This window comes from Prinia subflava, chromosome 13, assembly GCF_021018805.1.
Source record: "Prinia subflava isolate CZ2003 ecotype Zambia chromosome 13, Cam_Psub_1.2, whole genome shotgun sequence".
NCBI classification, from domain to species: Eukaryota; Metazoa; Chordata; class Aves; order Passeriformes; family Cisticolidae; genus Prinia; species Prinia subflava.
The window spans coordinates 1,634,623-1,655,941 of NC_086259.1; the positions used below are offsets into that span (position 1 = coordinate 1,634,623).

At 40.1% G+C, this 21,319-nt stretch overlaps 1 protein-coding gene across 1 annotated transcript in view; it reads right to left on the reverse strand.

Moving 5' to 3' along the window:
• Positions 1 to 21,319, reverse strand: part of CMTM4 (CKLF like MARVEL transmembrane domain containing 4) — a 37,236-nt gene that overhangs the window by 8,694 nt on the left and 7,223 nt on the right. The window contains exons 2-3 of the mRNA XM_063411112.1: positions 9,978 to 10,154; positions 752 to 850 (exon numbers count right to left, since the gene is read on the reverse strand). Of these exons, the coding sequence (XP_063267182.1) occupies positions 752 to 850; positions 9,978 to 10,154 (276 nt within the window). The remainder of the gene's footprint in view (positions 1 to 751; positions 851 to 9,977; positions 10,155 to 21,319) is intronic.

Below are 21,319 nucleotides of genomic sequence, written 5' to 3' on the forward strand. Positions count from 1 at the left end.
GGGAAATTATGTTTTTCTTCTCAATGAACCAGAGAATCTGCAAAAGTGGCTAAGATCAATGATCCCAGAAAGCAGTTTTCTCTGACTACCAACATGACAATTAAATCCTGCAGTGGAGCCCCAGTGGACGATCCTCTTGTAAAGAAACCAGCTCTACATCCAAAAGCTCATTTATTCCTCAGGATGCACACAAAAAGTGACAAGTCCAGAGCATCAGCCTAGAGAAGCAGCTGCTTTGCAGTTTTTTCTCTATGCTTCTGCAGAACTTACGTAATTTTAAAAACCAGGTTAAAAAGAAAATAAAAAACAAAATAATAAGTGGTTGCCAACTCACGCCCAAAATTAATTTGTTTGAACTGACTGCTGTTGATTTAAAACCCTGAAGTGCTACTACACTCACTCCACAGATCAAAAAATCATCTGTACTGAGCAAGAACTCAGCAAATTATGTGTGAGCAGCTTCAATTTCTTCTGACTTTTTGGCTCTATTTTTTCCATAGGCTTTCAACATAGAGCAGGATCGTGTAAGGCACCAAAGAGAAAGGCAAGTTCGACTGTAAAGTGTTCACTGCAAGTCATTTTTCTGCTGTTCTTGTCTCAAAGCCTTCAAAGCTCCAAGGATGTTAACACTCTTAAAATATGAACTGTCTCATAGAAAATTGTGAAAGTAGAAGTAAATTGTGATGGCAAAGGCAACAGGTATATTCAATCAATGAGTAGAAGTTAGATATAAACAAGTTTAAATTCTTACCACAGCAGCAATTTCTGCTCCAGTTTTATGGTTTAAAGCAGCCAGTACTACAGAGGCAATGAAAAAGAAGAAAGTACTGAGTCCAGTGTTGACCAGATCCTAAAAAAACAAATTCAGTGGCATTACTAAATGATGATTGTTTGCTTTATGAGAAGTGATGACACAGAAGGTTGGAACAAGAAGTGCAGCAACCCTTTGCCAGTTCCTCTGCAGTTTCCCAAGGTGTCCCACAGGACCAGGAAGAGTGTGAGCTGCAGTCTCCCAGCACCCAGAGCACCCTGCAGCCCTGGAACATCACCTCTGTCAGCACAGGGATGGGCTCACCCTGCTCCAGCCCGCCTGGTGCTGAACCAGCCAGGCTGGCTGAACTGCTGAACCCCTGCTGCTCACATCCCAGCAGAGCTCCTGCCCTGCCCTCACACCAGCCAGGAGCTTTCCTACCCCTTCCTTGAGGCCTGCGTTGAACAAAGCTGCATGTCCTGTACCACTTCTGTGAGTAACAACTGCCAGCAGTGTAAGAACAGAGATTTTTACCTATTTACTGCATAAAACTGATGTTTCAAGCAGACATTTTAGAACACACACACAGCAATACACTCAGGGAAAACTGCTTTGCTCCAAGCAAAGAAAAACAACTTGCTATACACAACTCCTGTCACACGTGCTGCACATGTCACTGGTGTTCAGATGGTGATGCTGCCCTGCCTCACCTCAACCAGGGTCATTAACACGTCACTGGAACCAAAGGAAGAACTCTGAATGGCAGGTATTTGCACAAAAATAATTACATCAATGCAAGACTAACTGATCAGACTCGAGGGAAAAAATATTCAAGGGTGTAAATAATAGAAGAAACAAAGCCTAGAATCTTTCAGGACAAGGTGCTCAGTGTGTTATCAGCACAGCTTTCACATTTGACATGTAAGGACACTGCACTGTCTGCATCCTCCCACTAAATTGGGCAACACCATTCCCAAACCACATAACTACCGTGAACAAACAGATGAGGTCAGTGTAGAGGGACGAAGAAAGGACAATTCAACACAAACATCAAATCAGTGAGAAGTGAATACTACCATAGACAGAAAGGATGGAAAGAAAACCTGAATTCAAGATTGCTGTGCAACTTACAGTCTTGAGGTAAAGAAAAAACACCAAAAAACCCACACAGAACAAAACCACAGTGAACATGACAACTCCCAGCATATAAAAACAATCACAATTATTAGAATTAAAGGACAATTTGTTCTGCTTGACTCTCTTCTCCCACATGCAAAGCAAGCTCACTTCCTGTTACAGCTCCTTCACTTTTTCCATCTTTAAATAATTATTTTATTTTTTCCCCGAAGTGCATCTTGTGAAGTACAATGAGAAGTCAGGCTTAGAAGACTTAACTCTAAATTTACTCTGCTGGATGTGAATCCCACAACTATGTTCCAGTTACACAGCACAAGGACTTTGAAGGGAACGGTGCCATCCAGCCAGCCCCAAAACATCTCCTCTTCAAGCCACAATTATAGAATGCTGCAGAAAGTAACTGCAGGAATGGAAGATTCTGGCAGTGTGTTACTCACAGAAAACACTCTATTTTGAGGGTACTGACTCAGCAACAGCTGGTTATCAAAACTGAGTGTCCAGCCAGCACGAGGCATCACCGTGGCCTGATCCTCATCTCAAACAGGGACTTTCCCAAGGAATCGGAGAGGCTCCCATGGCTCATGGCCACTTCCACTCTCATGTCCAGATGTCCCAAGCCCAGTCAGACCCAAACTCTAATCAAACAGCAAAAAAACCAAAAGTAAATTGTGGGTCTCACAAATTCCTACCAATTTTTCATCTGCCTTTGATTTTTTTATCCCTGCTCAAGCTCACTGAGATAGATGCTACCTGACACTTAGGGCATAAAAAAAATCCAAATTCTATTAACTAACTTTTGCAGTTTTAATTATATAACTTTTGCTTTGCAGAGATGAAGTTTAAACTTTATATAACTAGAGGTATTAGAAAATAAATGGCACTACACAATTTCTCCAAGCATGCCCCTCCGCAGCTCTGAGTTTACAGCCCTAACTGTGCTCCTGCAGTTGCCAACGCAAGCTGTGGTTCTCACCTGCACAAACCTTTTTCTTACTAGAGGGGAAGTCTCACTGTATCTGCAACAGATCCAGCTTCAACACTTCCACCAAGTCTCTATGTAAATATATGTGTGTCACCAACAATGGGGAAACTAAATATTGAGAGGAGGGCAGCCCTCAGATAATTAAAAATATACAAATTAATTCAACTCAAGATCAAGTTGAGTATTTTACTACCAGAGTACATCTGGTTATCTACAGGAAGGACCTGAAAAACAGAGACAAAATCCTAGAAGAAATAATTCGGAAGAACTTAGTGATTACTGTAGGCAAGTATCTCAAGAGATGCTGCTACGACCAAAACAAGGAAGAAAAATCACTTTTGCACTCCTTTGGACACATGGACACGACAGGTGTCTTATCTTTGCAAGGGACAGTGGAATGCTGTGTCCTGTTCCAGTATCCACATTTTTAAAAGAATGTTGAAAAATTGGACAGGATACAGAGAAGAGCCACAGAAGTTAGTGAAAGGAGGAGAATTTCTCACAGTATGAATCAAAAGAACCTAAATAGCTTTGAATATTAAAAAGACTGAGCTGTGTACATGAAGACTCCAGAGTTCAAACAATTAAAACTACTGGTTGTTTTAAAAGCTTAACATCAGAAAACCAACAAAATTAACAGCAAAACAAAATCCATAGCTGCCAGGTTAAGACAGAAGTCATATTCAAAATGAAGCTAAATAATTATAGGAGACCTAACCATCAGAACAAGAAGCCAAAGATGTATTTAATAATAGAATATTCCCTTTCATTTCTTATAATCCAGGTTAGGCTTTTTCAGACACACATTTTGTACTTCCTTAGTACCATACTTGAAGACTACATGGATGGCACATGATGGTCTATGATTTATGGGGTCAGATGTGCTCATTAATTAATCCCGCTGACCTCTGACATTTAGAATCGGTCATTTGGAGACCTTCCTAAAGGAGTACAGTGTAAGCAAGAGGGCCAGGCAAGCCTACAAAATGACATTTATCACCACATTACAAATGGATCTGAAAGCTTCTTTCAAGCTGCAAAACATAAAATCCTGCTGAAATTAAACTGCCAATGCCTTTTCCAATGTACTTTGATATAAGTACATCAGAAACTTGTCATCATCGCTGGCATTTTATTCTAGTTTACTTTTCACAAAGAATATCAAATTCCATACAGAGGATTCAACAACTTAAATCTAAAGAAGTGATTCTATCTTGAGGCTCCAAATTATTCATCTCTGCAACTCCATTTTCCCTGTTTAGGTCAAACTTTTCTAATGCAATTAACAACTGATTCACATTCATATGACAAGGCTGGTTTTTGAAAAAACTAAAATGAAAATTGTTTTATGCCCCCACAGCAGACTGTCTGGAGCTTAAGGAGCAATGACAGCAGTAACACTGCCATCCACACGTGTAATGGTAGCATCACAGATGCAAACAGCAGTGGAGGTTCTTAATCCAAAATGTGGAAGCTACTGCTTAGAGCAGAAAGACAAGAAAGGCCAAAAAACCCAGTAGTTTTGGGTGAAGTAAGAGGAGAAATAAAAGAACACAAACTACAGCAAGAAGCAGAGGATACTCCCTAAAATACTGCAAGTTTTTTCCACGTAAGAGAAAATGAATAATCGTGACAATAAGAAGAATAAACTAATTGAAAAAAGATGAGCTGCTTCAAATCTGGCCATGATGGAGCTGAAGTTCTTGCTATTATATTTATAGACAAAGTAAAACCACATCACAGAGGTAGAAGAATTTCTGCTGAAATTCCAGCAACCTCATGAGACACTATGGAGTGCCATAAAATACTCTACAAAGCTGCCATCCATAACAGAATCAAATCTTTGAGCTGAATCAAACCCACTCCAGGCTGCTGCTGCTGCTCCTTTTCTCCTTTCCAAAATGATTTCAAATGAAGACATGACTTGTGGTCACTTGCTAGATTATTTGCAAGTCATTCTGTTCAGTCCCCAGTGGTCCTGTCAGTCCAAAGGAGAACATCCAAGGCCATGGATTTGCTCTCTGTCCCACTCGGGGAGGACAAGGCAGAGGAGATGTTGCAACTTGTGGATGAAGATGGGCTTATGCCAAGATAAATATTTTTATGCTAGAAGAGGGCAAATCAGCTTTTGTTCTGCTGATTCTGCTGTGAAGGTGGGAAGCCCCATTCTATGATTCTGTGACCATCCCACACTCTTGTTTTTGAGGATCCAGGCAGGTATCGCTCCTGGAGTAATGAGGACAAAAAAGCTGAACTGGTGCTACAAATGAGAGCTGTTAACAGACCTGGCAACTGCCACCAAGTCACTCCTGCAATCTTCCACGCTGCTGCTCAGCCTCTCAGGCTGGGACATCACCAGGAGCTGCTCTGGTACTCTTTAAAAGGCAGACAGTGCTGTATTGCAGTTGACACTCATGTAAACAGAGATATGACATTTAAACTGGTGGTTGCTCTTGTCATTTGCTTTCTGAAATCAAAAAGTTTACATCTAGATGGAGATTAGAGTGGCTAAACTAATGTACCCTGGAAGAAAAGCCTGCACATTTCAAGTCTGACTTTGCCACAAAAGGTGACAGAAGTCAGTGGCCTGCTGGTGCCTGATTTATCTTCCACAGAAGACAGAGCTCAAAGTGACACTTCCTTTTAGTTTTAGTTTTTGCTGGTTTGTCAGGGGCAGGGGGAGAGAATGTTGTTGTTAATATTTTTTTATTAATATTTTAATTTTTTTTTGTACAGTGACCTTAATTTTTCCTCCAACTTTATTTGCAAGGTTTGGGAACATCTTTCCTTGCTTCTCTATGAAGCTATCAAGTTGAAGGTTACAAACAGCCCTCTGCACCAAGCACCTCTGGTCAAACTCCCAGAATTTTGCTCTGTTATTAAGCACTGCTTAAATTACAATGAATTAATTAAAAATGAAAACATGGTTCATCAACCAGAAGTAAGTGCTATGTAGAAAGAACCAAATTAACTGTATGAGCACTAATTGCCATCTCTTTTTTCCCCTCATGTATTTATAGTTACCTAGATAAACACAAGATACACATAAGCACTGCTTCCCCAACAGAAGAATGCATGAACATAAATTTCAGCAAGTTACTGCCACAAAGCAATAGATCACACCTGCAATAACCACCAAAATACATTATGTTTCTTGTATCTAAAACTAAGACTGCATTTATTAGAGTAACATTTATACCATGCACCAAATAAGAACAGTCCATGAAGACAATCCAGAGGAAATTAATTCTAAGAATTGTTTTTAAACTTATAAAATGTTCATTTTTATCCTTAATAGGTGCTGCTATTTTGGGAGTAGTAAACATAAAGGTCAAGGATGACTGACTTAATTTTTCATTCAACAGCTAAGGAAAGAAAGATGTTTGTTCAAGATAGAAGTGGGGAAAATAAATTAAAAATACAAGTAAAAATCAAGATTGCCCTGTGAAGGCCTTTGAACTACAGCCTTGTAATTACACTCTGCAGAGGCAAGGCTGCCACAGGACAGTTTTTCATTGGGGTACCATATCAAATTTTCTGCCAATTCTTTCAAGTGGCAGTTGCTTTGCACACAAATTTTCACTGCTGCAACAATGAAAAAAGCCCAGCCCTGCAGAGACAATGAAATCCATGTTCAGGCAGCACAGAATTCCCCAGGTGTGTTCTAACACACACCTGGATACCAGTTTGCTCCCTGGTGCTTCCCTGGGACTGCAGCCCAGTGGAATTCTGATTTTGTGCTGTGCTCAGTTCTGTGCTGCGCTTCTGAGCTGCTCCAAGCTGAAAAGCTCTGCAGTCAGAACTGGACTCCCAAAAATACACTACCATAACTCCAGTGAATGCTTCAAGAAAATAATTTAAAACAAAAAAATCATTGGTCAAAATGTTTTGGATTTTTTTCCCTACACACAAACAGCTTATTCTACTGGCTGATCATGCAATGATTTACATTGGTACTTAGATAATCAGGTTTCCCTTGTCACACAAACTCCCATCCAAGGGACACTGACAAATTCCAGTGTTCCCAGGTCCTTGGCACCACTGAAGTGTCTCCTTGAGCAGGAGAGAGGATCCCAGTGCAGGTTCCCAGTGACACCATACCCTGTGCAGCAGATCCCAGTGCAGGATGCCAGTCACACCACAGCCTCGTGCAGCAGATCCCAGTCACACCACACCCCCAGGACTCCAGCACCTTTCCTGCCCAGCCCTGCTCCTACAGGGCCAGCTCACCCCTTGGATACCAGACCTTCAGCTCTCCCTGCACATGAGAATGTAAATCATGAATTTTAGAAAAAAGGATAATTTAGGCAAAGACAAAACTATAGCAAAATTCATTAGCTCTGGCTGAAAGCAAACGTGCCCAAGCTCCTGGTGGAGCAGGAGCTGCTGTGCTCCCCATTCCCCAGGGCCACTCCTGTCTCCCCGCAGAATGGACTCCCTTTGAGGCTGTGAGGCATAAAGGAAATGGAAATTTCCATGGACAGGTTCCCCAGCTTTTGCATTTTTGCATAATATTGATAGTGCTGCACAACACAGACAAGGGACTGTTCTTTCATCTTGCTGGAACAAACTAGCCTCTCTCCAACACACCCAGACAACGCTCTTTTTTCTGCCCTCACCAGCTCCCTGTTTCTTGCATGTTCACCTCAGGAAAATATGAAAATGACTGGCAAGCCTCTAATTAGGATCAAAACAAATCTCTTTTCCCCAAATGGCTAAAAATATATATTTAAAAATAATTTAGCAATTTTGCGTATCTGTTAGATCCTAGTCTACATTGATCCACATTTTCATTCCAGCCAGGGAGGGGCTGGAATCTGCCAATATCCACAACACATTGGAAAGCATTCTAATTTTAATCAACTTTTAAAGGAAACAATCCTATGCTGGACAATAGCAGTTGATGACCAGGTACTTTCTAATACAGAGAATCATTTGAAAGCAAATGTTTTCAATGGTTCCTAGGAAGAAGTGCTAGTTTTCAAGAAAAATTTCTTCCTAAATTTAAGTTGATTAAATTTCTTCAAGCACTGCAACAGCCTCGTCTTCTCACACAGCAATGTTTGAGATTTTCCATAAGGGAAATATGCATTCTAAAGTCATATATATTTTTAAAAGCGTGTATCTTGTTGAATTTATGCATAAGGAGGAGTGACATCCTCCTAAAGCACTCAGGGATGTGAAAGACTGTTGATCAGAAAGCAACTCCTGTAGTAACTGTTTCATATACAGAGGCTGCAAAAGTATAAAAATGACCATCAAAACACAGGGAAGTAATAAATATCGAAAGAGGCAAATAGTGTATGAACACACATTCAAATTGTAAAGAATAAAATGCCAAAATAAGCAAAAGAAAAAAAAATTAGCCAGAACCCTACATTCCTAAATTTCCTACTAACTTGACCAAAGTAATATCCCACAGGTGTTTTATCAGCAGCCTTTGACCTCACACTCTCTACTTGCAGGAGTGGAAACAGCTGTAGAATCACAGAATGGTCCCAAGCACTCTGAATAATGAAGGTACTCCCTCCTGTCACAGGAAGAGTCCCACCTGTTTGTTAAAAATCGAATAATCATAAATAAAAATCAAACATAATCAGATTGCTGAAATCTGTAAGAAACACCAGTAAGAAGGATGGTCTCATCAGTTCATGCAAGACACAAGCTGCCAGTCCCTTCTCACTTCTGAAGAACTCTGGTATAAGGATGGGAGAAGCATTTTATCTTCAGTACACAACTAACAGAATGAGGCTTGGGAGATCATGGCCAATTCTTCCTGCCTCTGGGTCTGGCACTATGAATTAAAGCACAGCCCCGCAGTGTATTCCATGTGCCCTCTGGCTGATCTCCAGCTTGCTTTTGTTGCTCCAGGGCTGTTTAGGCAGGGGGTGCAGAGCGTGACCACTGCTCAAAAACCAAAATACCTTTATAAAACAAAACAAAAAAACCCCAAAACACAACTGACTGGATTTTTAACCCCTCTTCCCCAAAATATCTCCTAACAGGTGCTATGCAGAGTCAATTGATGCCACCACAAAGGGATAATTTCTGGACAGTTCACCCACAGCTTGCAGAACACCTAATCTATCTACCAAGCACTCCTAGGAGGAGTTCATCAATTAACTATGCAGCCCCAAGGTAGAAAGGATCATCTAATTCCACATTCCAATATCAATTTAAACAAGTCATTTAGGCTGGGAAACGAAGCAAACTGCAACATTAATTTATTATGTTTTAATTTTTAAAAAAAAAAAATCACACAAAAGCCTAAAAACCTCTGGGACTCCGACAGTACTTGCAAAATTACTGTTATAAAATAAAACAGAACACTGGCACAATTGTATCTGCACTGTCTAAAGAAGTTGGTATAAATATTGTCCTTGAAGCTGACAGATCCTTTGCTAAGAATGACTTAACATGTCTGAGTGACTGAGTGACTTAACATGTTGATTCTGTGACCTGTATTTATGCAACCCAGTCTGAAAGTTTAACTCAGAGTAGAGCATGAAAATAGACTTAAATAAAAAGAATGTGCACTGCCAGCAGTTCTCTTCCTAAAACTCCTTGTATCTGAGAATACATTAAGCATTGCCAGTAAATGTTTAATAGTTAGGTGTGTAAGAAATACAAAACACCCAATTTTCACAGAAAGCACTTAATTTTCTACACTACTGCCCAATGATTGCATTAGTCTATATAAGAAAATATACGTTGCAAATTTGTCCTAATATAAAAAAACCCCAGGTTAAGAGAGAATAACAGGCTGCTGTAAATACAGCATCTGTCAAAGTTAAATAACTACAGGCTGCATTTTTATCCACTTCATCCACAAAGCGTAATTGCTGGCATTAGCAGGAAGTTTTTCCTCCCAAAGACAATCTACCAGAACACAATTTTAGTTCTATTTAGTGTAGTTTAATCTTGCTACATTTCACAGCTCATTCTGCTGCTAGCTTTTAAAATAAATGTAAGTAAAATGTATACTTTACTCAGCATAAAGAACACTCATACACAATATTAAACAGCAGGAGAAAGCAAAGCTCAAAGACCAAACTTAAACCAGATTTGCAGCTATTTTTAACAGAGTGAGAATTCGAATGAACTTACAGTAAGATTCCAGTTGATCTGGGGTATTCTTATGTGAAGGTTCAGACTGAACAGAAGCAGGAGAGCTCCGGTAACCACCAGGGCACTGCAGCTCACAAACTCAAAGAAGTAAAGGCCCTCGCAAGGGGAGCATTCCATGATGGTCTCTATGCAGATGAACGCCGTCAGTGCCAAAAGCTGGGAAGAAAAACAAGTGGAAAAAAAAATAAATAGATTTCCACATTTTGAAAGTAGCCACAAGTATTCCTGAAATTTCCATTGGGAACGTGATCAGTTTACACTCAGGAATGTGTGATTTTAGTTTACAACAGAGCACTGTCTGGGGAGCAAATACAAAAGCAAAGTAACGTAACATTTTCTGGATTTGTCCCATTCAACAAAGCACACTTGAGCAAAATTACAAGGACTCTAACATCAAAATGACCAAGACACCCCAAAAAGCATGAAACCCCTGCAGGTCACTGGTTTAACATGCAAACAGCACTTCAAACATTTTATTTCACTTTTCACTCATGATACACTATTCCAAAACTAGAAGATGGAATGCATTTGTCAACCTTAAGCACAATTACACAGTATTAATGTTGTGTGATTGTGAAAGACATTTCAATAAAGATTATTACTTAAATTAATTACCAGTTGAGATCTAAATCAGTTCAAAATTGAAGAGATTCCGGATTTCTATAAGTCTCCAAAAATGCCTGCCTTTTTCACATTTATCATCATTACACTATATTTCATATAAAAACATATTTTATCATTCCCTTATAGCACAATAAAACAGGCAGCTAAGAAATGAAGAAAAGTCCCCTGGTGCTGCAAACACAAACATGCAACTGGGATAATGATAGGTCACACTAAATTCAGAGGATTTACTGGCAGAGTTAACATGTGTGCACCCTGAATTCAATAAGAGTTGAATTCACCATTTAGGATAAACCCTTACACTCACTGTACTTGAAAATAAAATCTGCCCAGTGGACAAAACTAAAATATATCCCCTCCAGAGCCCAGTGTCAGCCAGCAGGGACAGCTTCCATCACATGGGACTCCACTGGCACACCACGGGCACACAGCTCACACCACATCTGCATGCGAGTGACTCCTCCTCAAACACACTGACACAAGAGAAGCAGTTGCATGGATGGTTTGGGGGGTTTTTTTGTTGTTTTGTTGGGGTTTTTACATTTTCCAGGACAAGCAAGGAAGGCTGTAAGAGTGTTTTGCTTTGGTTTTCAGGGCAACCACCCCCATCCACCCACTGACATTTTTTAGAAACAATTCTCTTCTTGCTGTGCCACAAAATTCTATCGAGGCTGCAGTAAGCGCTTCAATCTCAGGATGAGGAACTAAGGGACATACTTTCCTCAGAACCAAATATTCAAGAATCCAAATGTTTTGCACAAACATAAGTTTAGAAGATTGACAGAATGAACGATAAAAAACAACTTCTGCTAAATCCTTCTTTGCCAATTTCAATGTTTTGCAGATACACTTCCTTCAAGCACTTTTTATGCTTCATCCATTTTGTTTGTCTTTGCCTCCCACAACAAAACTTGCAAAATGAAAAAAAAGGATTTTAAAATAAGTCACCAAGAAAGAATTTTTGCCACTAACATGAGCAGTAATCCTAAGAAAAGGACAATATCTCTCATGTTCACTTGCCACATACTTCAGAATACAGCAGAAAATGTAAATTTAAAACCAGATTAAAACTCAGCAAAACTACTTTAATAAAACCCCTCAAACTTGGTTGGAAAACTTCTCAGTTCGCTTAGCACATGTTCATTAAAGACAGCAGATACTACACTAATTTTTGTCAGCTAACTGAGCAGGCCAATTCATATCAAACAAATTCTCAATGGATATCCAGTGATTAAACACTTCAGATTTTATCTTTGACATTGAATAGCTTCAGAAAGAAAGATCATGCATGAAATGGAATATTCAGGATCAAAACAGAATCAAAGTCAAAGGATGATTTCACCAATGACACACATACCAAAAAAAAATTACTGACCAGACACAGCCTCATTTTAAAGTATTAGCATGTAATCAAGTTCTTCTCTGTAAACACAAGCCTCAAAACTGAAGATGACAATGCAATTTAAAAAAAAAAAAAAAGCTTTAAAAACCAATCTTTGCTCTATCAAGAAGGATCAACATCACATATTAATGCTAAATGTTAGCCAGTATAATTTTTACTTCTGGATTTTCCAGTACAATAAAGTTTCTAATTTTCTTGCCACTATTTTTAATGTATTATGACACTAGTAATTTTTTTTTTCTTAAGATATGGTTCTGCAATATTTTCTAGACATACTATAGTACAAGCCCCAAATATTAGGTTAATTTTCTCAAAACATGAACAACTCTGAATTGTGCCACCAACATTAGGCTGAAGGAGCCAAAATCTCTGGCACATCAGTTGCTGTGCTGGGATACAACTCTGGTGTTTTGCTGATGAACTTTTACGCTAACTCTTCTCCACACCAGGCAGCATTGCTTCTTCAAGGCCAACACACCCATCTTGGCTGGCAAAGCTCAAAAGAGACCAAAGAGTTTCCTGCAGGAGCACTGGAAATTAATTATGTAGTGAAGAGGCACTTGGAGCAATGAACTCAAATAATCCTTTGTTATCTAAATATTCCCAAGCCCAGAATTAATAAACTCCAGAGCAACTCCATGTTTAGATTTCATATTATCCCTTAAGAAACTACAAAATACATTTACCTATGACACACCCTTATAAGAAAAAAGCCTTAGCTGTGTACACTTAGGCCTGACTTAACCCAAAGCATTTCAAATGCAAGTAAAGATGTGCCATCATTTTGGGATGTGCAGCAGCAGTGCAGTGGCCTGGGGTGTGGCAGCTCAACTCTACTGATAAATTCATCAGAGAGGCTGGGAGAAACCTCAGTTGTATCCCTGTCTGATGGAGGGACACAGGAAAAGGACAATACTCCCATACACACAATTTATTTCTAACTCTTTGGTACTTCAAGTAAGATTACAACAAAATTTGTTGCTATTTTTCTTGCAATAGAAATTTATGTCCCTCTTCTCAAAGACTGTTAATGCTACCAGTGCTACAGATAATACCCTCCTGCTATCTGCCAATCCTGTCTCACACCAAAGCCATGACAAAAAATGAAATCCACATTAATCACTACATCAGAAAAAAGCTGTCCTCCTACAGAAACCTTCCTTTTCCTAATCACAATTGAAATCTCAGTCCTCAATACAATATATTCTCTTTAAAACATCAAGATAATCTTGTCCTCCTACACATTTACAAACTTGCCAGAAACATCATTCCCACTTGTAGTTAGAAGTTATATGAAACTTCTATAAAACATACTTTCACTGGCCATTCACTCAGCAAGGACTCTAACTTTGTTTTCAATGAGAAAGCAAACTATTCAGAACACATGAAATGAAATACACAGGGTTGATTCCACAGCCCCATGACTTACTCAGAGAGCCTAGAAAGTGTTGTGCAAATGCTGCCACATGAACAAACGCTGCTTCTCAAAGGCCACAGCTCACCCAGGGATAGGGTTCATTAAAATAACCCCAACCATGTGTTAACAGCCATTATCTTTGTGGTTTTTAATGCATGAAATCAATAACTTCGGAGACAGTGTACATAAATGAGGCAGTGAATTAACACAGAACACCTTTGCCTGGCATGGTCGTGAAGCAGAATGAGCGCCCCACTGCAAACTGCAGCAAAGTCTCTTCTCCAGAACTTCCTTGGCGCTTCCCCCTGCCACAGCTCACACCCCAGGTAAAATCAGTGCCTTGCCTTTCTATGATGACTACACACACCCTCCTGGGAAGAGGAAACAAGGATCAAGACCCTCCAGCCCTCCTGGGAAGTCTCCATGCTCCATCCAGGTTTGCATTGCTCCAGGTGACAGACACAAAGCTACAGAGAAAAAAACTCCCCAGCTGCTAAAGCTCAGCCCTTGCTTTGTAACACTCAAAAATCAGGATCCTGCTTCTGCCTCCCACAACTGCAGTTCTAATACAAGCCAAAAACCCCCAGAAAACCAGGGGAACAGCATCGTGTCAGAGCACAGGTTTTGGCCAACAAAATAAATCGTGACATTTGTCCAACATAGGAGGCAATCCCCACTTTCAAATATCCATAGTTTAGGGTGATGAGATTTGACAAGTTTTTCCACAAACAGAAGTTTCAAGGCTGGTTTACCAAGGAAAAATGGGAAGTTGAATGTGGTAGAAATCTCCTCTTACATGAATTACTGCTCTTTCCTACAAATAACACAGATACAGCTTTCTTGGGCTGAGGCAAGAGAAGTTTTCTCTGATAGACAAAACAAACCTTTTCATCTGTTTTTCTCTGCATTGAGTACTTTGGAGAGTTTTCTGTTCCATTCTAATTCCTCCAATGCCCTAAAATTTGTACAGCTCTCTTTTACTACTAACCTTTCTCTTTTTTAGCAGTTGCGTTTGGTTTCTTTTCTACTTCCACCCTTCTTTAAAGTACAGTGAAATGCAACTTTGTCATCATGGAAACATCTGCTGATTCTAGATGCTCAGGTCCATGCAGAGGTATCCCAGGGTAGCTGCAGTAACACCCTTCTCTTGTAAGAACCTGCTCAACCGAGCAGGCTCACAAGGAACAGGGTATGCTCAGGGTAAGCTCAGGAAAGGTCTGGCTCTGCCTGCATGTGCAATGCAGCTCCAGTGCTGTGACAGAGCATTCCCTGCCCTTCATTCCCCATTTCCCACCACCACATCTCACAGACAGGAGGAAAAAGCTCCAAGCAGAAGATTAAATATGAAATGTGCTTCTCAATTATGCCATTTTGTGCTTTTAGCAGTGAATAAACTGGCAAGCAGAAGAATCTGGCAACTGTTGCTGCCCGGGGTGTGCAGCACTGCCGAGGTAATTCCTGCACTGAACAGCACCGAGACCCCAGAGCAGCTCCACGGAGCCACCACAAATTAGGGCCACGGAATCCCTGAGAGAGCCTCTGCTCCGGGATCCGATGTCCTTGGAGTCAGCCACATCAGCCTCCCACCATTATGGCATCCATCTCAACTTTCCTGCAAATTCCCCTGGAGAAGGGCCTTAATGAAGAAATCATCTGCCTCGGGGCTATGTAAATGGCTCATATTTACATCACTGTCTTGGCAACACAGGCACATCAGACACAAAACACTGGATTTCCCCAAAATGGAGAAAACGTGCTGTGACAGGTACCGACGCTGAAAAAGAACTTTTAGGAGGTTGCTAATGGTGTATTTTTCCTGTCAGAATATTTTGTTATATTTTTGAGGAAGCTAATCAAAGAACTTTGCACTAAAAATAAAAAAAAGACAGTCCTGTAATGAAAACAAAGAAAAAATGAGTTTTCCTGTTTATCTAAAACATTACCACAGAAAGCTTTATTGTGTGGTTAAATGACATAATTACGTATGATTTTCAAAAAACCACAAAATGGTCAGCATTTTTTCTGCCTGAAAAATACCCACAGAATTTTAGCAAGAATGTCACACTAGCAAGACATTTTTACATCCAGACTGTTTAAATTAATGGTACAGCAGAATACACAAGCACAAAATAGGGAAGAATATATTGCTACTACATCGCTTAAAGTATCTGAAGACATTGAACTTTCTTGAATTAAAATCTAGATTTATTGTTCTCCTTTACTTGGCCCAGCAGTCCCAACTTTATGCATGAAATGAAGTGGGTCTCATTCCTTGCAAAGCACATGCATTTCCCACATCTAAAACAGCTAGCACAGATATGAATATTTGGGATCATATGGCTCAAACACAGCCCTGCTCCTCCAGCAGGAAAACATCTTTTACCCTAAGCAAAAAATTACTGATTTCCCGCCTGCTCCTGGTCTGCATCCTCAAAACTCCATGAAAAGTGTTATTAACTCTGGTAGGAGGCTGCAAGGGACCTCAAATCACAAAGGAGCATTTAAATTTCCCTGCAAAATAGAAAGTTCAGGAAAACACCACTTATCAGAGAGGGAAGCTTAAGCACCACCAGTGATTCAGCACCCCAGATAAACTAAATTGTGCTCTAATGGCCCAAATACAATCAAACAAACCCAAAGAGAGAAATTCAACCAGGCCTCCCAATTCACCTCTGATCTGGTTTTGGTGGTGACGGTAGAAATAAAAGCAGAAAATATGAGTTTCGGATCATCATTGCACCTCTAGTGTTCTACATGGAGCTGCAAAGTTTTCATTATTTCTCAGTTCACTTTTGGCCGTAATGTGGCAAACTTCAGTGCATTAAATACCATGGAATCTTTACTAAATCAGCTGATCTTTTGCCACCTCCAGCAGTTTTCTATAACCCCAAGATTCAGCTACTGCTGACTTTGCCTTCTCAATTTAGGCAAAAGACCAATTCTAAATACAGACCATATTGCTGAGGCCTGAAACATTTTGATGGTGTATTAGGAGAAAGGGTCATATTTTAGAGTGAAGGTAATCAACACTCAAAATCAGCAACAGAATGATATTTGTTTTGAAACATTTATGACATCAAAACTAATGCTTATTCTACAAAAAAATGAACTGAACTATGGTGAACAGAAGAAATTCTCAACTGGCTAAAACAGAAATGCATCAATTTTTAAAGTGAACTTAATCATAGAATCTAGAACAACAACAACAAAAAAAAGCTGCAGACATGATGTGGTGACTTATTTCCTGCTAACTGCATTAGCAGAGTTTTGTTATTGCTTGGCCACACTTACATAACAAACATTCTTATCTGCTAGATAAATGCAAAACCAATTCCAGTTCAAGTACTATTAAACACATAGTAGGGTTTGACAGATAAAACAGAGTTCTTCCTAAGAAAACAAAAACAATGAAACCCCCCCAAAAAAGTCTTGATTTAGATGTATTTTAGGTTTTATCCAACAAGCAGATGACCAAAAGAACTACTGAACAGCATCTGAAGCCAAGGCACATTGAAAGTATGTGCCTTGCATATGACATTTCCCCACTAAAATCTGAATGAGATTCAAACAAACCTTCCAGACTAGACAAAAATTAATGTAGTGTGCCACCTGTCCCATAAACAGAAGCCCATCAGCAGCTTTTTAGCAACCCCACCCTACAGGAAGGTTCATTTGAAGACGATACAGAGAGACATGCTTTAAACAAAGGGAAACAAAACATGCAAAACATAACTGGTTTCTCCCACCAATTCCTCTCCACAGGAACCTGTGCCTCCAGTCCCCAGAAACTGTAATTCTTGTGTAGCACAAATCAAAATATTTTCTTAAGCAACAGGTCCTTCAAGACAATAATGAACAAAATCACAACACAGAGTCTCACATTTCTAACTTTCCCATTCATATTCATCCATTAATCACTTCATTCCTGAACAACCCAGGGAGTGAACAACTCATAAATTGAAAGCTTTATTTTGTATCTGCAGTACATTAATTGTGCCAATGGCTACAGTGAGTGTCATCAAACAGAAAAACTAAGGGAGGCAGGCGATTCTTCACCGCTTTTTCACCATATCCTGATACTTGAGGCCTAATTTTCCCATTCATTGTCTTGTGCTCATTCTGGCAGTGTCTGCAAGCAGAGTTTATACAGCCATCTCTAATTCCCATGCAGGACAAGCTGCTCTGTTAAGGATGCTCCCTGGTGCCAGACAGGGCAAGTTCCTCAAGGCAGCTGCAGCTCACCAAGGTCAGGCAGGACAATTCTCTCGAGAAGCCTCAGTGTCCCCCTGCCTGTCCCAGAGGAGCAGGGAGGGACAGGCCACCAGCCCAGGGAACTCTGCACAAACCACTGCGGTGTGGCCAGACCTCAGAACAGGGCTCCAGGGTGCTGATAAACACCATAATTAAAGCACTCACACAACACTGAGTGGAAATTCTTGAACAGCAGGACTACCCAGCTAGGTTTCTTCAAGTCCAATTTTATCACAATCTGACCAGCATTTGTATTTCGTGTTCTTCAACAAGACAGGCAAAAATAGGTCAAAGAAACCATCATGCATTTCTTTGGTGCCACACTGAATGTAATTTTGTATGCATTGAGTCATCTGCATCTTCCTCAGCCACTGCCAGCTGCAAGTAGTAGGTGCAGAAGGGAGAATAAAATATTTTCCCATTAGCCTTATTTGCTGCTATATGCAGGCTTTACCACAATAGTGACACAGAGTAAAAACCAGCTACAGGTAACAAAATGGAGAATAAATCCAGTTTAACTGCTCCGTTAGCAAGCCCCACTCAGTAACCTGAATGTTGGCAAGCATCACTTTCAAGCACCAAAGCAGGGAAATAAAACTTTCCTTAAAAATCACTGCCAAATCCTGTCAGTCTTACAGACTAATTTAATAGCTAGTGTCCCTGAAGCCAGCAGTAACCAGTTTTGTGTCAGCATTCATGAGTTGTTAGTAACACCTGTGTGGGATGCTCAGCAGGTACCTTCCAGCACCATCCCCTCCCCAGCCTCCCAGCAAGGGTGAAGTGTCCACTCCACTTCCTGGCATTTTCCATTAAGTCAAGCTGTAAGAATGCAGAGCTTATCATATCTCTGCTATTTAAACAAAATGGGTAGATATAACTGCCCTGTTCTTGTCTTGGGTCTGCACACACACACTGCTGGAATACAGCACATTACTGAGATCATACTTGCATGGTTTTTAAATGAAGTACAAAAAACCCTATTGCTTCACTTATGAGAATTCTCTATTCAGCTTTTTAAAAAGAGAAAAATCAACACTTCTGAACTGGCTTCATGTTCCCAGCCATGTTCACAGGCCAGTCTGTGCTGGAAACCTGGCTAGTCAAAATAATATTAAAATAGAGTACTGTAAATCTAGTAACAAACAGATAAGTAATTTACTAATAAGTTGTTTATTAGTAATTTAGTAAATTTATTAATTTATTGTAATTTAAGCTATAAAGGTATAATAATAAAATTTGTCAAGTATTTGGTCTGCACAGCTTCTGGTTTAACTAGCCTGTTTGGCTATTTTAAAAAAATGAAAGTTCTATTTTATCACTATCAGAATCAGTCTGTATCCTTTAAAACCCCATTTAATCCCAATTATGAGTAAACATCAAACATCCCACAAATACTAAAATTAGAAAAGAATTTTAATGAGAAAACAGTGAAGAATTCAAAGTAGTCCGACGGAATTGAAATTTTTTGGGTTTGTTTTTGTTTAAAGGAAATGGTGCAAAATGTCCTTGCAATCCCAACCTTCCCAGGACTGTAACCCGAAGGCTCCCTTAGATGCCATGCCTTAAAAGGCAAAAAGAGTCCAGACATCCTGGTGAAAGAGAACTTAAAACAAGAGATGTGGCCAGGACGTGCAGAGCACTGCCAGCTGCACTGGGGAACGCTGCTCGGACTGGCTGCCAGGAGAGATGCAGGAGTAACTCCACCAAAACAGCTGAGCCTCCAGATGCCATTGCATAACTGCAGATCCTGGGATTTTTTACGTGGAGAGCAGCTGTGCCCCAGGCTACAGCAGCCTCAGCCTGCAGCCTGCAAAATGCTGTGAGCAGCAGAGAGTCCCTGCAGCGCTGCCCTCACCTCCTGCACCATCCTGCACACCAGGGCTGCACTGCTCTTGAAGCACTTCAAGAATGTTACTGATTACACGAGCATCTCAACTTTAAATATCACTATGTTTATCAAAAGGTTTCATCTACATTAGATAAAAAGTTTCTAAGCATTAAATGCAACAATTAGTTTCTTTTAGAAGAGTGTGTGATCAAACAGCTAATTAATATTTTCACAACATTCAAGAGGCAGCATCAGTTTCCAGCATGAAAATAATTTCCTGAGAAAAAAGTTACTACACACTGTTAAAGACTTGGAGAACTTAAGCATTTAACAATACTCACAACCATGCTCGTTGCTTTCTTGCCACTAATATTTCAGTTTAAAAATGTACAAAAGTACAGAAAATTCCTAATATGGAAATGGTTGTAGTCAATTCATAAAATAATTGGGAAAAAACCTGCCAGACCTGTTTTGAGTGATGCTGTATCACTGGCAGATTTACAGCACTTGAAAACACCCTGGGACAGTTTCAGTGACAGTCACAGCAGAAGCAGCACCTTGTGCACCTCAGACACGGCACACGACGTGTTCCTGCTCACTGGCACTGCTGGCCTTTAAGGCTCTCCTGAACGAAGCAGACAACCCCAACCAGGTCAGCTCACCCGCAGCCTCAACACTTTGGGAACATAAGAGCTAAAGAAAATTTAAAGACATGCAAGCATCACCAGCTGAATATCAAGTTAGATATTAACAGAAGTTTAAGTGGATGTTGGAACACTTGTCTGGATAAAAATGCATCATATTCTTCCACAAGCTAAGGCATTACACACCAGACCCTTAATTACAGTTCATTAAACACCACAGTCAGGAATCTGATACTCTGAGTATAGTTCCCAGTTTTATTTGCACATGGTGAGATTAAAACACCAGAGGATCTCTGCTCACCTGAACTCCCACTGTGGACTGTGAGTGGCCCTCTCCTCTGGGTGAGAGCTACACCAGCTCTAGGACCTCTCTGCCCATTGTCAGCAGTATTTCTGACCCATCTTTACTCATGGTAGGATGTTCTTACACCTATTCTACATCAGGTTGGCGTTATCCAGCTTTTGCTTCCTTACTCCCATATTCTGGAGTTGATGGTACAAGTTCCAGGGAAACCTAAACATTACTTCCATGTTTTGGAAGCAACTAAACAAATCATCTAAGAATTAGGTGGCTTTTCTTTTTATTAAATAAGAATGTATTTTTAATTGCAACTCTAATAAATGGAGGCTTTAGCACTACAGCACAACAGCAGTTGATCCATTGTTAAGAAGATGCCTTGGAGTGGCTACCTGGAACAGAAGCTAGACAAGGTTAAGAAAATAAAAGCAGGTATTTATTAAAGACCTTCAATAGGTACACCTTGAGCAGTCAGGAGCCTTGCAGAGGCTACACCCAGGATGGATGATGGTGACAAGTTTTTCAGACAATTATAAATTTGGTCCGTTTATATATGAGGGGTTAATCCTCCAGTTACAGAGTCAGGTAATGGAGTCATATTCCCCCCCGGTTTGCTCCCCTCACAAATCACTTTGTTTACACTTCTCAGAGCCTGAGGCTGTAGGGTGTCCTTGATTTTCAGGCCTAGAGGGATTGTTTTGCTTGACCAAAATGTGAAGAGAGTTAACTAACACTCTATGTGGAGTTTATACACTAATGCACTACAGGATTTGAAAATATAAAAGCTAAAATCCTAAGGCATCAAGATGTCTCTTCATTGTGCATTTCGTTTTCTTTGTATGCAGTTTCAGTACAAA